We start from the raw sequence: 18,505 nt of genomic DNA, 5'->3' as shown, positions 1-18,505 counted from the left end.
CATTTAGCTTAATGTCCTCAAGGTTCATTCATGTTGTTGCATGTAATAGAATTTCCTTTCTTTTTAAGGGTGAATAATATTTCATTTTGTGTGTTGAGAGGTAGGACCTTTAAAACATGATTATGTCATGAGGGCTCTGCCCTCGTGAATTAATGACATTACCATGGGAGTGGGTTCCTGATAAAAGAATTCGGCTCCTTTCTCTCACTCTTGTGCATGCTCTCTTGCCCTTATGTCTTTTGCCATGGGATGTTGGAGCAAGAAGTCCCTCATCAGTGGTGAGCCCATCAACCTTGGATTTCCCAACCTCCAGAACTGTAAATAAATTTCTTTTTAAATTACCCAGTCTTTGGTATTCTGTTATAGCAACACAAAATGGACTAAAACAGAAGATTAGAGAGACTTTCCTCTTTGTACAGTTTTCTCAAATGCCAAGGTGGCATAAATTGGAATAGTGTGTCCTGAATCTCATTAGAGATTCCTCATGGTTGCTCTATGCTATGCCATGTAGGGAGAGAGGGGCACAAACAGGTGTGCGACATGCCACAAGTTTTCCTCCTCCTTTCACAGGAATACTGTCTTGGTTACAATGGCCTAGGTGCTATTGCTTCACAGCTAGTCTCTATAGTTTTGTTTTTTAAGAGATGAGGTTTCACTCTGTCACCCAGGCTGGAGTGCAGTGGCACTATCATAGCTCACTGTAACCCCAAATTTCTGGGATCAAGCGATCCTCCTGCCTCAGCCTTCCAAGTAGCTGGGACTACAGTGGTCTCTGTAGTTCTTACAGTGGTATTGTAGTTTACATATTGTTTTAAACTCAATATCTCTGGGGGAAAGAAGGCCTATGTTTCCTAGTTCACCATCTTGATGATAGTATACTCTCAAGTATCACTTTTTGAAGTATAAATGTTGCCAGGTAATTTATTTCTTTTTGTACAATGTGTAAATAAAAGGGAATCATAGGTGTAATATTTTGGACTTGAGTAAGACATTTGGTTTTGTCCTTTGTGAGGCCCACGTCTACAAACAGAAAAATTCAAAGCATTGATAACCCAACTTTAGAGTTTATGCAATCTTATGTTGGAGTGTAGAAATAAGGTAATAGAATAGTTACATATTAATCCCAAGACAAGACTATATAGTGTCTTAAGGTTTTCCTGGCATTCACAAATATTTATTAAATGTCTGCTCTATGTAAGGTAGCGTACAGTTGAGATACATAAAGTATAAGATGCAATCCTTCAAAGTGCTAATTTTTAACTTGAAAGCTCTGATGCCGGAAACACTAAATAACACTATTTGGTACAGGAGCCATATAGAACATATAAATGTACAAGAACTGTCACTGTACATGATCAATTGTCCAGAAACTGCTGTGAGTTAAAAAGTAGAAATGGCATGAAGTGGACTGATCTTCTATAGAAAATGAATTTAGGCCGAATCTTGAGTGTAGGATCATATGTTAGCATCTACCCTAGAGAACAACTCACAAATGCAAAAACAGGCATGGGCCGGGCGCGGTGGTTCACGCCTGAAATCCCAGCAACTTTTGGAGGCCGAGGTGGGTGGGTCACAAAGTCAGGAGTTTGAGGCCAGCCTGGCCAACAAAATACAAAAATTAGCCAGGTGTGTTGCGTGCCTGTAATCCCAGCTACTCAGGAGGCTGAAGCAGGAGAATTGCTTTAACCTGGGAGGCAGAGGTTGCAGTGACCCGAGATCGTGCCACTGCATTCCAGCCTGGGTGACAGGACAAGACTCCGTCTCGGGAAAACAAAAACAAACAAACAAAACAAAAACAGGCGTGTATTGGCAGAAATGTGAAAGTAACCTAAATGGTCATCAAGAGAATGGCTAAGTAAATTGTTCTGTTTATACTGTAGAGTACTGTGTGGCAGTTAAAATAATGTAGGATATATGTACTGACAAATTTCTGAGTAAATTGTTGAATTTAAAAAAAAAAGGAGGTCATAGATAATATGGGTAGTATGATACTGGTTGGATTAAAAAAAACCAAACTAGGCTGGCCACAGTGGCTCACGCCTGTAATCCTAGCAAGCACTTTGGGAGGCCGAGGCAGGCAGATCACAAGGTCAGGAGATTGAGACCATCCTGGCTAACATGGTAAAACCCTGTCTCTACTAAAAATACAAAAAATTAGCTGGGCGTGGTGGCGGGCGCCTGTTGTCCCTGCTGCTCCGGAGGCTGAGGCAGGAGAATGGCATGAACCTGGGAGGCGGAGCTTGCAGTGAGCCGAGATCGCGCCACTGCATTCCAGCCTGGGCAAGCGAGATTCCATCTCAAAAAAAAAAAAAAAAAAGTAGTGTGAGATGTGCAGAGAGGGAAAACGTATCAGCACATGAAATACCTTGTAACTATTTCATTTATATAATTTGCTACGTGTTCTTTGCAACATAGTGAAAAATAATCATGTCTGATGCTTAGTAGGCACATAATAAATAGTAATGGAATGAATGGTTGTATATTTAGAGAGCCATGCTGAAAGGTTAAATAGCAAAATATGACTACTTGGAGAATAATGTTAAATTGTCAAGGAGAGTAGTGTTATATGAATACTCAGATGGAGGGATATATAGAAAATGAGAAAAGCGACAGAAGGAACTTAAAGAGATTTTAAAAATAGCTTTGTCTAAAGATTAAAAATTAAAGTTCTAAGTAACTTCCTAGGAAGATATACAAGACCACAATGAGATGTCATGACACCTCTACCAGAATGGATCCAATTAAAAAAAAAAAAAATCAAGAGTTGGCAAGGATGTAGAGCAACTGGAACTTCCATACATTATTGTAAGAGTGTAAATTAGTACAACCACAGGGAAAACCGTTTAATAATACCTGCTAAAATGTAAATCTTACTCTGTCCTTTAGGATTTCCATTTTTAGGCTACATATACCCAAGAAAAATATGCTATATGAGCTCCAAAACAATCTGTGATAATTTTATAGCAGATTTATAATAGAGAAAAAATAGATACAGCATGGATTCAAAAGTAGAATGGATAAATTGTGGCATTATTCATACACTGGCATATACTATAAAGTAATAATAAAGAACTGTTACACACAACTGCATGGATGGATTGCAAAGATATGATGAGCAAAAGAAACCACACACAAGGTTGCTTTATATGAAATACAAGAACAAGCAAAGTTAATTTATGATAGAAGTCAGTTACAGTTACCTATTGGGGAAACAGCAGTGAAGACATTAGGAACCTTCTGGGGCAGCAAATATTCTATATCTTGATATGGACATAGATGTTTTATATCTTTATATGTTTATGGCTGTGAGTGTGTGTATATATATATAACAGTGAATGTGTTTATGTGCATACATACACATATACACAAAATAAATTTGTGTATAGGTATGATATTTTAAGACATCTTCAAAGGGAATCTAATAGAAAATGTTTCTGAGACAGTCTCGCTCTGTCGCCCAGGCTGGAGTGCAGTGGCATGATCTCGGCTCACTGCAAGCTCCGCCTCCCGGGTTCATGCCATTCTCTTGCCTCAGCCTCCTGAGCAGCTGGGACCACAGGTGCCCACCACCACGCCCGGCCAATTTTTTTTGTATTTTTAGTAGAGATGAGGTTTCACCGTTTTAGCCAGGATGGTCTCGATCTCCTGATCTCGTGATCCACCCGCCTCGGCCTCCCAAAGCCCTGGGACTACAAGCGTGAGCCACCGTGCCTGGCCCCAGAAAATGTTTTTAAAGTAAGGACATGTTAGGAAAATTAACATCTCGATCATAACCTTGCTAAGAGAGGATAGAGGAGCATATGGAAATGCCATCTCTGAAAAATACCATTACAGAATAGGCAACAACCTTGGGTTAGTTGGATACAAGAAACTGGGCCAAATAGCCTCTTGAAACTACTTTCTGCTCCTCCCTTCTTACCGTCCTTTCTTCCTTTCATGCATTTACTGCAGGTAACGCATGATACGAGTTTTTTTAGGAGAAAGAAATGTGGAGCCCAAAACATTGCTAATATAGAAGGAATCAGGCTTAATTTAGCATGTTTCAAAGAGCCATGTCCAAGTCATCCAAATAAAGACCTTATTTGGCAAGGTCAGCTGCCCTTTAAATCAACCCTCACAAGTTAAGGAATTGTATATGGTACTCAAATTTTTGATCACCAACATCTTTTAACTTCTTACTACTTAACAAATTCCTCTACTTTCATGGTTATTTATATTGACAGTTGCATGGGCTTTTGTAAATAACTACATAAATTACTTAATCTGTTCTTATATAATAAAATATGCTATCTGTATTGTTATTTATTGTGGGATTGCCAAAAGAATCTCATTTAAGGGGCCTAAAATGCCACAGAAAACCCTAAAACTGGCAGCATTGTTGACTAAACATTTTGAAAATAGATTTCTTCACTCCTTGCTTTAAATGTAGACAGTAACTAAAAGAATAATAATTTCTGAAAGAGACTATTACTTTGTTATTTGTTAATGAGCTATTCCCATTTGGGCAGTTTGTAGGAAAATAGTTAACAAGTCTGTGCAATTTAGAATGGAGAAATTACTGAATTTTGTTACTATTTATGTTTCCATTTCATTAGTAGAAAACATTCTGAGCACTTTAGGCTGAAAGCAGGTTGCCTTGTTAGTGAGGGAAATTAAGTTTCACTTACCACTTGTTTCACACCCCTGTCTCCTTTCCTTTTTTTTTTTTTTTTTTTTTTTTTGGATAAGAAGAATCTTTTAGCAATGATTTGGGATTCTAGTTGCTTATATCAATCAGAAACACTGTGTGTTTAAGACAGTGTGTCTTTCTGTAAGGCACTTCGTTATTTCCGCATCAGTATTTCATGAATCCTTCTTACATTCCTAGGAGATAATTTCAGAATACTGTTTCACTATCTCTGCGAGAAAAATGGAGGTACTGGTACTCTTACCATTCAAAAACCAGAAAGGCGGCTGGGCATGGTGGCTCATGCCTGTAATCCCAGCACTTTGGGAGGCTGAGCGGGCGGATCACCTGAGGTCAGGAGTTCGAGACCAGCCTGACCAACATGGTGAAACCCCATGTCTACTAAAAATACAAAAATTAGCCGGGCGTGGTGGCAGGCGCCTGTAATCCCAGCTACTCGGGAGGCTGAGGCAGGAGAATTGCTTGAACCTGGGAGGCAGAGGTTGCAATCAGCTGAGACCATGCCATTGCACTCCAGCCTGGGGGACAAGAGCGAGACTTCGTCTCAAAAAAAAAAAGAAAAAAAAAAAAAGGCACACAACTCGGGTGCTCTGTCAACCTACTTTCCACTTGGAATTAAATTTTAAACAGCTTAAATGTTAGGTTATATTGTGTTCTCTGAACCTTGGTATGAAGGAGTCTTTACTTTTGGTTATAGGTGTTCATCTAAAAGCTTTTTAGCTTTGGAAGTTTACAAAAAATACACTTAGATATGTTCAACCTTCTTTCTGCTTAAGGTTTTTAAGAGTAAAAGATTTGTTTGTTTGTTTTGTTTTGAGACAGGGTCTCTCTGTCGCCCAGGCTGGAGTGCAGTGGCATGATCTTGGCTCACTGCAGCTCCCACCTCCCATACTCGAGTGATCCTCCCACTCCAGCCTCCTGAGTAGCTGGGACCACCTACTCATGCCACCATGCCCAGCTAATTTTTTGTGTGTTTTTTGTAGAGACGGTGTTTCACCGTGTTGCCCAGGCTACTCTCGAATTTCTGAGCTCAAGCAATCTGCCTGCCTTGGCCTCCCAAAGTGCAGGGATCACAGGCATAAGCACACATGCCCAGCCTAAACGTTTTATATATACATTTTGGTTAGGTAATTTTTTTTTTGGAGACTTGGCAGCCTATTATTTGTTTGAATTTGATGCATCTTCTCTGCTCTTCCTGAGATATTATGAAATACGTGTTTTTATTTTTTGTTTGAGATGGAGTGTCGCTCTGTCGCCCAGGCTGGAGTGCAGTGGCGTGATCTCGGCTCACTGCAAGCTCCGCTTCCCAGATTCATGCCATTCTCCTGCCTCAGCCTCCTGAGTAGCTGGGACTACAGGTGCCTGCCAGCACACCCAGCTAATTTTTTGTATTTTTAGTAGAGATGGGGTTTACACCGTGTTAGCCAGGATGGTCTTGATCTCCTGACCTCGTGATCCACCTGCCTCAGCCTCCCAAAGTGCTGGGATTACAGGCGTGAGCCACCGCGCCTGGCCTATGTGTGTTATTTTTTAGGTAAAATTTTAGATCCTATTTGGTGATAATTGGATACTGGTAGTATATGATATGAGCATAGTTGAGAATAATCATTGCATAGAAACCTGTCTTTTCAAATTCATTTTTTTGTGTTTCTTACCTGAAGAAAAAAGTTACAAACACTACATGATTTTCTCACAATAATATTGACGTTTTATTTAGTTTTTATTGTTAGAGATAAGGTCTCACTCTGTTGCGCAGACTGGAGCATCATGCCTCACTGCAGCGTCAAATTCCTGGACTCAGGCAATCCTGCCACCTCAGTCTCCCAAGTAGTTAGGACTCCTGAGTAGTAGTTAGGTAGCACATGCTACCAAACCTAGCTAATTTTCTTATTCTTATTTTTTGTAGAGACAGGGTCTAGCTTTGTTGCCTAGGCTGGTCTTGAACTCCTGGTGTCAAGTGATCCTCCTGTCTTAGCCTCCCAAAGCATTGGGATTACAGGTATGAGCCACTGAACCTGGCCATATTGAGGTTTTAGAGCGAGAAATTACTACTTATTTGAAGAGTTGGGATACTACAGTAGTCTTCCCTTATCCACAGGAGATACGTTCCATGACCCCCAGTGGATGCCTGAAACTGAAGATAGTACTGAACCCTATATATACAGTCACGTGTCATTTAACACTGGGATAAGTTCTGAGAAATGCATTGTTAGGTGATTTCATCATTGTGAGAACATCGTAGAGTGTCCTTACATAAACCTAGATAGCATAACCTACTACACACCTCGGCTATATGGTATAGCCTGTTGCTCCTAGGCTACAAACCTATATAGCATGTTACTGTACTAAATACTGTAGGCAGTTTTAATACAATGGTATGTATTAGTGTATCTAAACATAGCTAAACATAGAAAAGGTACAATAAAAATACAGTATTATAATCTTATGGGACCACTGTCATATATGTGGCTCGTTGTTAACTGAAATGTCATGTGGGTTACGACTGTACTGTGTTTTTTCCTATACACATATCTGTGATAAAGTTTAATTCAGAAATTAGGCATAGTAAGATGTTAACAGTAACAATAAAATAGAACAATTGTAACAGTAGGCCAGCACCACTCCTCTTGTGCTTTGTGACCATTATTAAGTAAAATAAGGGTTATTTGAATACAACATTACCATACTGCAACAGTCGATCTGATGACCAAATCGCTTACTCAGTGACTAGCGGGTGGGAGCCAGGGCTGGATATGCTGGACAAAGGGATGATTCACATCCCAGGTAGGATGGCATGAGGTTTTATCATGCTACTCAGAACGGCATGCAGTTTACAACTTCTGAATGGTTTGTTTCTGGAATTTTCCATTTAAATATTTTTGGATTGCAGTTGACTGTGGGAACAAACTGTAGGTAAGGGAGGACTATTGTAATACAAATTTTATAAGGTTGTTTTGATAAATCAATAGGATAATAAATGTGAACTGCCTAACATAGTGACTGCACATAGTAGGTTCATTCCAACAAAGGCTTTAAATGTAGCATATGACATAACTTTGCTCACAGGAAATTGAGAGACACTGGAACAGGGGAAAAAAATATACGAATGAGTTCTGCCCTAAACAGTACTAAATTCATTCAGAAGTAATGAACAATTCCAAGAGGAGCACATAGACTGGAAAGTTTCATTAAATGAAACGTTATCCTCACAGTGGTTGTCTGGAAGCAGACCCAAACAGAGGAAGAGTGGCAAAGATGGGAATATTTTTATCTTTGGAACTGCTCTTATGGTTATTTTTCATACCTCTTTACCTGCATTGATTCACTCTGAGCTGTTCCTTTTGTTTTGTGTGTAGATTTTAAAAAATTACTTCATTCCAACAAGAAAGGGCAATTACCTCAGGAGGCCACTTTAATGTGTTTAACTTTGGCACAAGTTGAAGTCACCGTCGGAGTATGCCTCTCTGCACCTGACATTCCTTCCTGAGGCAGGACCCCTCCCTGTGAATAAGAGGAAAGGCTTGGCCAATTATGCTAGACAAAGCCGCACAGCTGCCGAGCCCAGCTGGGAGGAGTTTCCTTCTTGAGCAGGGAGCTGGTACAGCCAGGGGCTTGCTTTTCACCACCTCCTTTTTTTCACACTGCCTCACCTTAAAGGATTACCTAAGGTGGAGGTAGAGAAGGGTGCGTTGCTGTCTGCAGTGGACACTCTCTGCTGCTGGGAGGGCTGAAGAGGGGAGGAATTGGTGCAGTTGCCTGTCTCCTACTTGGAGCAGATGCTGTCTGACCCCAGCACACCACTCCTCCTCCCACAGAGACCGGAACATCAGGTCTGTCCTCTGGAGTTTCAGGTAGCACCACAGCAGCATCCTCACCTACTGGTCTGGTGGAAAGGGAAGGGGTGGTCCTTGTGTTTGGACCCCTCACAGCTGACTCACAGGAAGTGCTAGAAGAGCTTGGCACTGGGCTCAGCGGCTTCAGGATTACTGCCCCACCCGCCCTGCCCTCTCCCACGTAGGTTTTCCAGTATCTCTTGATAGAACAATGAAGGCTTTCCAAGTTTGCTAAGACTCCCAGGGAAATTCTTTGCACTTCTCTGACAGTCTTCAAAATGTTCTGCCACCGACTTTCCCAAGAAGCTGTTATTTAAAAAACCCTTCGTGGATTGCTTTGTCTGAAGATCCTCTGGGTGATCATGGTTCAGCGCTTTAGCCTCAGGAGGCAGCTATCCAAGGTGGGTTGGTAGTTTTCTATGTTTGTGGAGGGGAAACTCTCACTTGCTTCAGCATGGTTCCTTTTTCTCTGGAACTGTTCTGTCAAGCCTGTCGTCCTCCAGCGCTAAGGAGGGGCTGAGGGAGGAAGCACTGCCTTTTGTTCTTTTATCTGACAGGCACAAAGCTTGAAGGCTGACTGCACTGGCAGCCCCAGATTGTGTTCCCCTAAAACTGCAGCTGTCATCTGAATTTGGGCAAAGTTGTAGTTTGCTCCTGAGATAGAATTTCCAGAAGGGTGTGTGTGAAAGAGATAATTGTGGGTTGAAAGTGTATATTTAATAAGCAATTAATCTGTCAGCTTGTGGACCAAGAGGAGAAAGCCTTCTTCTCTGTGGAATCAGTGCTTTCATACATTTCACTATTAAACTGAGAAAAACTACCACAAAATAGTTCAATGAGCAAGACTGGCATTAAAATGTTAAAATGAGTGGTTGTGTTGAGAAACTTGAATACTTAATGAAGTATATGAAAAGCAGTTACAGAGAGGCTCACAAAGCAGTTTTTACAGAGTTCTGATGAAAAGCAGATTCCATGTGTGCAGCTTTTGGGGAAAAGTTTTTTTTAACCTGAGAAAATCATACTTAAAATAGTAAAAAGGTGAAGCACGCATTTAAGAGGGGATGGTGATTTATGAAATCCACTCTGCCTGTAGCCAGCCCTCCTTGACCCAGTCATTTAGTGCAGAAACTAATATGGAAAGAGGTGTGCTAAGAGTTGAGCTTTATTTCAAAACCCATTGTGTTCTTTAAAAGCTCCATTTAAAAAATGTAGCAGTTGGTGGCTCAGTTGTGTCACAGTTCATTCCCTGAATACAGAAGCTTAAACAAATAGTAAGTCTGTAGGCATTCTTCACTGCCTTGGCTGTTAATCAGAATTGTTAGATCCTAAAATGTATTGTGATCTTAAGGGAAAACCTTTAGTTCCCTCACAGGTGACCCCAGTGTAGAGTGTGTGCACTGATGCAGAAATGAGCAAAGTGCTTGCTTCCATCCCTGTGTCACATATGCATAGCTTTTCTTGGGACTTCTAAGCCTAACGGGATTTTTAGGAGTATTAAAATATATTTAACTTGCTCCCTTCCCCCCTGCTCCATGGTGTGTGTGTGTGTGTGTGTGTGTGTGTGTGTGTGTGTGTGTGTGTGTGTTTGAAGTCCTCCACATTTCTCTTACACAATAAAAAGAATCATTTTTGTTGCTCTTTCAATGTCCTCCAGTGCTTGTATTTTCATATATATAGTACATTTAAAAAGCAGATGGGTAGATATCAGGGCAGTGACATTCCTGCACAAGAGTGTCTGATAGTTGAGAGCCAGGTGATAATTTTCTAATTAGAAGGTAACTATATTATGGGTATTTTGCTGCCAGTACTTCTCTCCCAATTATTTTTTAAACTTTACCCTCTTCACTCTATACTATGTATATGACTGATTTACAAAAAGCACACTTTTGAAGGAATGGGATGCATCCTCTCTTTACGTACATTACATAAAAACACTCAAAGATGTAGCCTTTTTTCATTCCTTTTCCTGGTACCCTTATTGCTCATTTGAATGTGATTTATGGATCCTATAATGGATGATCTAGACCAAATCTAAGGAAATTTGTTGTCTATCAAATTTACTGTTCTATCAGAGTAATGAACTGAAAAAATATTTTTAATTATTTCAGTCTGTAAGGCACTTAAATATGAAGGAGAAACCGAATAGTTATGTTAGTGAGTTTAAAAAACAAACTCAGCAAATGGATCAGCGTGGCCAACATAGTGAAACCTCATCTCTACTAAAAATATAAAAATAAACCGGGCATGGTGGTGCGTGCCTGTGGTCCCAGCTACTTGGGAGGCTGACGACGCAGGAGAATCGCTTGAACCCGGGAGGCAGAGGCTGCAGTGAGCTGAGATCATGCCACTGCGCTCCAGCCTGGGTGACAGAGCGAGACTCCGTCTTAAAAAAAATATATCAGCAAATGCATCATGCCTCTATTTGTCTTTTCAGCTAAATCCATAGGTTACCTGAGAGCCAGGGACCTGCCATACCCCAGTTTATGGTATTTCTGGCACATATTGAACACTCAAAATGAAATTGTTTTTTCATAGATATATTTTTGTGTATATATATATATGTATATATATATATATATACAGTTGAACAGCAATTTCAGATGTTTCCGACTTCAGTAACAAGCATTTTTGCTAATAAGTAATTTTCCACAGGAGTAGAGTTGTCTTAAGATCTGAGTTTTAAAAACAATTTCCTGTTTTAACAAAAAGAAAATACTGATGTGACCATCTTTAAATTTCTTTAATTTCTCTTGGAAATTTTCTGAAAGAAGATATAAACGTTTGCAGTAATTTTAAGCCTAATACCCACTTTAGATGCTTTTTATATTAAGGTTGATAGTCATGCTTACTTACACTGGATATTTTCCTTAAAATATTCAAATGATTGTTGTAGGCTGGTAGATGTTCACATCTGAGTTAAGAAAAAAGGAAGTAAATTAAGATTTAGGTGAAGTAAAAAACATTCCATTTTAAGAAAGATGCTCACCTGTTCTCTTTGACTGGATCTCAGTTGTGTGATTCACAGAAAAGTTCTCAATTTTCCTTGCCATTTTAGATCATTTTCTTCCTTTATAGTTATCTTACATGTGACTTCAAAAATACTTATTAAGGAAACCTTTTCTTCCTGCCCCATGTCTCCTGCGTGAGCCATCCAAAATAGTCTAGAACCTGTCAATGTGGATATTTCATTTAATTCTTGAGTTAGATAGTATCAGCTTGTTTTTTATCATTAAAAGAAACTGAGTTTCAGAGAAGTTAAGTCATTTGGACAAGATCAATAGGAAGCCGAGTCAAACGTAGGTCTAACAAGCAAACCCATTCTGTTTCCCCATACCAACTGCCTCCCTAAATTTCTGGCGTGTCTGGCCGGGTGCGGTGACTCATATCTGTAATCCCAGCACTTTGGGAGGCCAAGGTGGGTAGATCACGAAGTCAGGAGATCAAGACCATCCTGGCTAACATGGTGAAACCCCATCTCTACTAAAAATACAAAAAATTAGCCGGACGTGGTGGCGGGTGCCTGTAGTCCCACCTACTCGGGAGGCTGAGGCAGGAGAATGGCATGAACCTGGGAGGCGGAGCTTGCAGTGAGCCGAGATTGCACCACTGCACTCCAGCCTGGGCGACAGAGCGAGACTCCGTCTCAAAAAAAAAAAAAAAAAATTTATGGAGTGTCAATCATTCTCTCTATCATGATCTCTGATGTTTTTCTATGTTTATCTATGATAGAAAACAATAAATAAACTTGTGTAACTTGGGTAACTTCCTTAGAGCAGCCCTTTCCTATAGAGCTGAAGTATGTGTCCAATAGAGTTTGAACTTAGCAGTCAAACTTGATAAAGTATTTCCCATAATTAAATTTGTTTTCGTTGGCCAGAAAGGTATTGAGTTGAATAAGATCATTGATTTAATAAAGCCATATTAAATATGGAATAATTAGATGTAAGTTGAAACTTACCTACATGCAGTTGTGAAACTTTAAATTGCACTGTCTTTTAAAGAACTTCTATTAAGGAGAAAAATTTACTCTTGAGTTTCTATAATTTTAAGGATGAAATACAGTGAGTTAGACATTCTTTTGAAAGTCCTTCTTAAATTACTCTGGCCTGCACTCTGATCAGAGGAAACTATTTCCCAAAATCTTTTATGGGTAGCAGAAAATCAGTTTTTTCTAAAGTATGATAAAGGGTAGGGGAACTTTGAGAAAAATTGTAAATATTATCTCAGTAAAATATTATACCCTTTTATTTTACTTTTGAATGGTAATTATTTTCACAGTTCAAAATTTTAAATTACATAACTGAAATCTCAGCTTCTGGCTGTGTCATTTCGTGTAGTTCATACCCCTATCTCTGTAGGTAACCAGTTTCTTATTTATCCCACTGTTTGTACATACGTAAACAAATATGAACATTTATTTTCTGACCATTCTAACATGAAAGATAAATGCCATACAGATTGTTCTAAGATAGTAACTCAAACTTTAATTTTCCAGATATGGATCTTTGAATAGTTAGCTCAGTTTGGAGTTCACATTTATTTTCACGTTTTCATGTGAGACTTACTTTAGGGTAGAGGTAGCCTCACAGCACCCACTTTCTATATTAAAAATCATTGAAATAACAGTAAATCAGTGATGATTCTTTTTCAATCATACCTTATTTTCTTCCTGTTCTATTTGAGAGCTTTCTTTTGCTGTCTTTACATTTTTCATATGGTGAAAAAACATGAAGGTAAAAATCCTACCAATATGTCTTGGGTTGGCCTGTGAAGAGATTAATGGCTGAGAAATAGGTTTGTGGCATCTTTTCCTAGTTCTGTTGATTTTATTGAAATTATTTAATCCAGACTTATAAAGCAGTTGGAAATATTTTAGTCTAAAAATGCTACCCTTGCCATTTCCACATCTCATAGTGTCCTGTCACTTGGTATCAGTTTGTTATCAATAAAAGAAAATTAAGAAGTGGAGAGCTGGGCACGGTGGCTCACGCCTGTAATCCCAGCACTTTGGGAGGCCGAGGTGGGTAGATCATGAGGTCAGGAGATAGAGACCATCCTGGCTAACACGGTGAAACCCCGTCTCTACTAAAAATACAAAAAATTAGCTGGGCATGGTTGCAGGCGCCTGTAGTCCCAGCTACTTGGGAGGCTGAGGCAGGAGAATGGCGTGAACCCAGGAGGCGGAGCTTGCAGTGAGCCGAGATCGCGCCACTGCACTCTAGCCTGGGCGACAGAGCGAGACTCCGTCTCAAAAAAAGAGAAGTGGAGAAATGTTGGTCAGAATTTGAATTTTTAATAAAACCTGTTGTTTTTTTCAGAAGTAGTTTCCTTTGAATTTCTACCTGATTTCTTTTGGGTTTATGGCCTATGATACATGACTGACTTAATCTTTCTGTGATATCTTTTTAAAAGTAAATAGAGATCTCTTATTTCCATCTTGAGTAGGTTAATTAGGGTTGTTTAAAAGTATTTTGATGACTAAAATGGTAAATTTTATGTATATTTTACTACAGTTTTAAAAAGGCATGTTGAACCCTCTTAATGATAAGCACTAGGTGGGTACAGTGAAGTAGTATAGTATTATATGTAATTAACAGTCCTGAATGCATAGGTAGAGTCAGTACTGGATGCATGTTTTCAAATAATGGAAGGACATACCTTTCCTTCTTATGCTTTTTATGTAATTAATTTTCTCTAAGTTACTCTAGACATTGACAAACTTCATACTTGGAAATGTAATGTTTTGCATTTCTATTTTACTAACAGTTAAATGTAATATCTCCTTGTTAATCATTAACCCACTTCTAGGAGGCTTAAATCAGGTAGCATTCTAATTGCTACTATGCATATGTCTATCTGCTTTCTAGAACTTGAATACTCAAATATCCAACATTATAGGAGATCAAACATTTTGGGATTTTACAAAACCAGAATAGGAAGATTGATGATGTTCTTCTGTTACATGAAATAAGACCCCAGTAAGGCCAGGTGTGGTGGCTCACGCCTGTAATCCCAGCACTTTGGGAGGCCAAGGCGGGTGGATCACGAGGTCAGGAGATCGAGACCATCCTGGCTAACACGGTGAAACCCCGTCTCTACTAAAAATACAAAAAAAAAAAAAAATTAGCCGGGCGTGGTGGCGGGCGCCTGTAGTCCCAGCTACTGGGGAGGCTGAGGCAGGAGAATGGCGTCAACCCGGGAGGCAGAGCTTGCAGTGAGCGGACATCCTGCCACTGCACTCCACCCTGGGCGACAGAGCAACACTCTAAAAAAATAAAAAATAAAAAATAAGACCCCAGTAAGATCAATGTCGTGTATTGTTGATGTAGTGGGAATGGATAAGGAATAGAGAATGACCTCCCTATGGGAAATAATAGGCTAAAAATAGAGAAACTAATTTAGAAATATGTATAATTCTGAAATGCTTTCATGATAGTGATGCCATTTAAATTTAACAAATAACAACAGTAATAAATTGTTGACCATGTAGACCTGAGAGAGCAAAATATGCTACCCAGAGAAGATAGCATGTCCTTGGAAGTGTGCTAGTTTTTTATTTTTTAAGTACACAGCTATCTGTTGGTTTGATTTGAGTATTATTTTAAAAAGAGATGTGACTGTTCTTTAAAATTACTTTAGAATATATGCACATATACTCTTCCCCTTCCTTTTGTGTATATATAGGTAACAGTGACTGCCTTTGTGAGGAGGAGTTGGAGACATAGGTGGATAGGAGGGAGACTTGCTTTTTAAAACTCTTTACCAGGTACATTCACTTCCTTAAATAGTAGCCCTAGTTCAAATGTGTTACAAGTTCATAATGTGAAAGTAAATTTCAGACTTGTTATTCTTCAATGAAAACCATTGCCAATAGTTTTCTTAAAGTTTAGTAGCTGAAAAATAATCTTCTGGGTTGGAACTTTCTCCCAACCATCTGTGTTAATCACAGGTTGAAGATAAACTTTGTAAGTAACACATAAGTTTGTAGTATAGAATCATTAACACTTTAAAAACTTGTTTAAATGCATCTCTTTTTGGATAAATTAAGCATACTATTCTGAAAGCATATTTTGGGAATCATTGATAAAGGCAGGAACACATTTTACTCATTATGCCAAATTGCTTGTAATAATAATGTGAAATATTCTTTTTTTTATCATTTTGGCTTACATTAGACTATGAAAAGAAGAATTTGTTCTCTTGGACACCCTGAGGTTAGGGCTTAACCTCTGCATTCATTATATACAAGGAATTGTAACAAAATCCTACTGAAAAATATGTTTAATAAGAAGAAAACAATGGACATGCAACTTCCCTTGTGGTAGCACAGGAAATCTCTCTTAAATTTCAGTCTGTTCCATCATATAGGTTGTAAGAAACAGATCACGTTTCCCTTATTTACTGGAAATTTAGTGTGAGAAGAATCCATCCTAAACCCAAAGGTAGCATGTATAATAAAAAAAATTTCATAGCTTTCCTTTTCACTTAATAAAATTTATTCCAAAGGTTTTTGTCATTGAAATTAAGTAAATCATGGCTATGTGACTTTGGTAAGTCATTTCACCTCTCTGAAGGTTTCTCCTCATGTGAAAAGCATTATCTAGTATCCCTTTGTGATATAAAACATATGGTGATTTCTTATGTGCTGCCAGAGTATATTTCCAAGAAAAATGACTTTTGATAGCAAATATCTAAGAAAACACCCAATTTTATACCAGGAGGAATCTAATTTTATATAGCTGTTCTTGGCAAAAGTAAATAAATTCAAGACTTTAATGAATGGGCTTAGACTTTAGTTTCTAGCCAGGTCTGGATAATTCCGATTTGAGAATAGCAAGAAAACTCATCGAGTTAATCATAAGCTCACTTGAGAAGATGTAGATTTCTTCTACCTCATACTATTAGGAGAAAATACATAATTTTGTGAAAATAGACATTCCTTGAAATGGAAATTTACCTCATACAAAACGGATTTCTCTTCATTTTATGATATATTGGAACTCGAGTACCTTTTCTTAGACAAAGCATGCTGCTATGACTCTTATGGGAAAGTTCATCATAACTGGGGAGATAAGACAGTTAAAATGCTAACGTGAGCTTTTAATTTTTGTGAAATTAATGGTGAATAAATATATATTTAGAAGAGGGAAGGAGCTCTTCCTTTGAACCTGAGGTGGACTTGAAAAGTCCCACAGAGGAAATAGGATTTTAGCTGGACCTAGAGGATTTGGATCAGTGGTTACCAAGACTCCTTCCCCTGTCACCCCCAGCATATCTCAAGAATATGACTTAGGCTCAAAGTAGAGATCATTTGGTAGGGGTTTTGAAAAGCCCCTCACCAGTCTGGTGCATACTCCTGGAGGAATTCCTTCGTATGCAAATCACTGATAATAGATGAAGGACAGGAGGAAAATATTGCAGGAAGGGAGCAACATCACTAGATAATATTTTGTTGAGAGGGAAAGGCATGCCATGTTTAGTATCTGTTCTTTTTAAGGAGTTCTGACATGGCTGGGTACGGCGGCTCACACTTGTAATCCCAGCACTTTGGGAGGCCGAGGCAGGTGAATCACTTGAGGCCAGGAATTCGAGACCAGCCTGGCCAACGTGGCAAAACCCCATCTCTACTAAAAATACAAAAATTAGCCAGGCATGGTGGCACACACCTGTAATGTAATCCCAGCTGTTCAGGTGGTTGTGGCACGAGAATCACTTGAACCTAGAAGGCGAAGATTGCAGTGAGCCAACATCGCGCCACTATACTCCATCCTGGGTGACAAAGCAAGACTCTGTCTTAAAAAAAAAAAAAAAAAGGGTGAGGGTAAGTTCTAACATGAACGTCCTTTCAAAATCTAATCTTCTAAGAGTAAATTTACATTTTCTCTGGGATATTTAAGGTAACGGGGTTGCTAAACTAAATGTCTTAACTTCTGTGGAGGGAATAGAGGGGTAAATCTAGGAAACTCTCTTCTAAGTAATATATGTAGGTTGCCTAATATTATCAATTAATATATGGAACTGTAGCTGGAAAGCCTTAATAAACTTGTCTGACATTCTTTCACTGTCTTCTAATTATTTGAAGATCATAGATCTACATGGTATAAACAACACCTGAGTGTAACTACTCCTTCTGTGTGTGTGTATGTGTGTGTGTGTGTTTGTGTGTGTGTGTGTGTGTATGTGTATTGAGACTTAGGAAACTAGACATAAAGGCTGATCTCAATTAACACATTCTCTTTGGGCACCATTGGAATCTGACCCAGTCTATTCAGTATCTAGTGGTGAATGATTACTTGAGTTTGAGCCTTATGAAATGCTATTGATCACTGTATTTAGATAACACCCAACCTTTGGGACTTCAAGAAATTTTAAAGCATACAATGTAAATTCTATGTATATTCTAACTTGGAGAAAACTTGGAACATGGTAATTGGGGGTCGTGAGTTAGGTATAAAGATGAACATTCACTTTGTGTATTACTGTTTTTCACTGACACTACTCTAGCTACATCCAATTTCTTGCTGTATTTCAGACATACCACAGCTCTGCTGCACGTCCTTTGCATGAACATCCTTGTTCATCTTGAAGCCCCAATGGTTGGGTGTTATCTAAATACAGTTATCAACTTGTTCTCTCCTCTACCTGGAAAACTTTTCCTCCAAATATTTGTATTGGATTACTTTCCCACTTTCTTGAGGTCTCAGCTGAAATGTCACCTTTTCTGGAGGCTTACACTGACTGTTTTGTTTTTTTAAAAGAGATGAGGGTCTCGCTCTGTCACCCAGGCTGGAGTGCAGTGGTGTGATCAGAGCTTACTGCAGCCTCAAACTCCTGGGCTGAAGGGGATTACTAAAGGTTCAGGTGATCTCCCTCAGCCTCCCAAGTAGCTGGGACTACAGGCATGCACCACCATGCCTGGCTAATTTTGAAATTTTCTGTAGAGATAGGATCTCACTATGTTGCCCAGGATGGTCTCAAACTCACG

At 39.1% G+C, this 18,505-nt stretch overlaps 1 protein-coding gene across 42 annotated transcripts in view; it reads left to right on the top strand.

Annotated features, from left to right (window-relative positions):
- Positions 1-18,505, top strand: part of TMCC1 (transmembrane and coiled-coil domain family 1) — a 246,912-nt gene that overhangs the window by 91,569 nt on the left and 136,838 nt on the right. Inside the window, exon 1 of one of the 42 annotated variants that reach the window (XM_016941894.4) lies at positions 8,633-8,921. The exons of the other annotated variants lie outside the window; for them this stretch is intronic. Within the exon in view, the coding sequence (XP_016797383.1) occupies positions 8,883-8,921 (39 nt within the window). The 5' untranslated portion in view covers positions 8,633-8,882. Of the gene's footprint in view, positions 1-8,632; positions 8,922-18,505 lie in introns of those variants that run through there. 42 annotated transcript variants of the gene reach the window in all.

The sequence above is a fragment of the Pan troglodytes genome, chromosome 2 (genome assembly GCF_028858775.2).
Source record: "Pan troglodytes isolate AG18354 chromosome 2, NHGRI_mPanTro3-v2.0_pri, whole genome shotgun sequence".
In the NCBI taxonomy this organism is placed as follows: Eukaryota; Metazoa; Chordata; class Mammalia; order Primates; family Hominidae; genus Pan; species Pan troglodytes.
The sequence above is the reverse complement of the archived record's forward strand: the minus strand, read 5'-3'. Positions and strand labels throughout refer to the sequence as shown.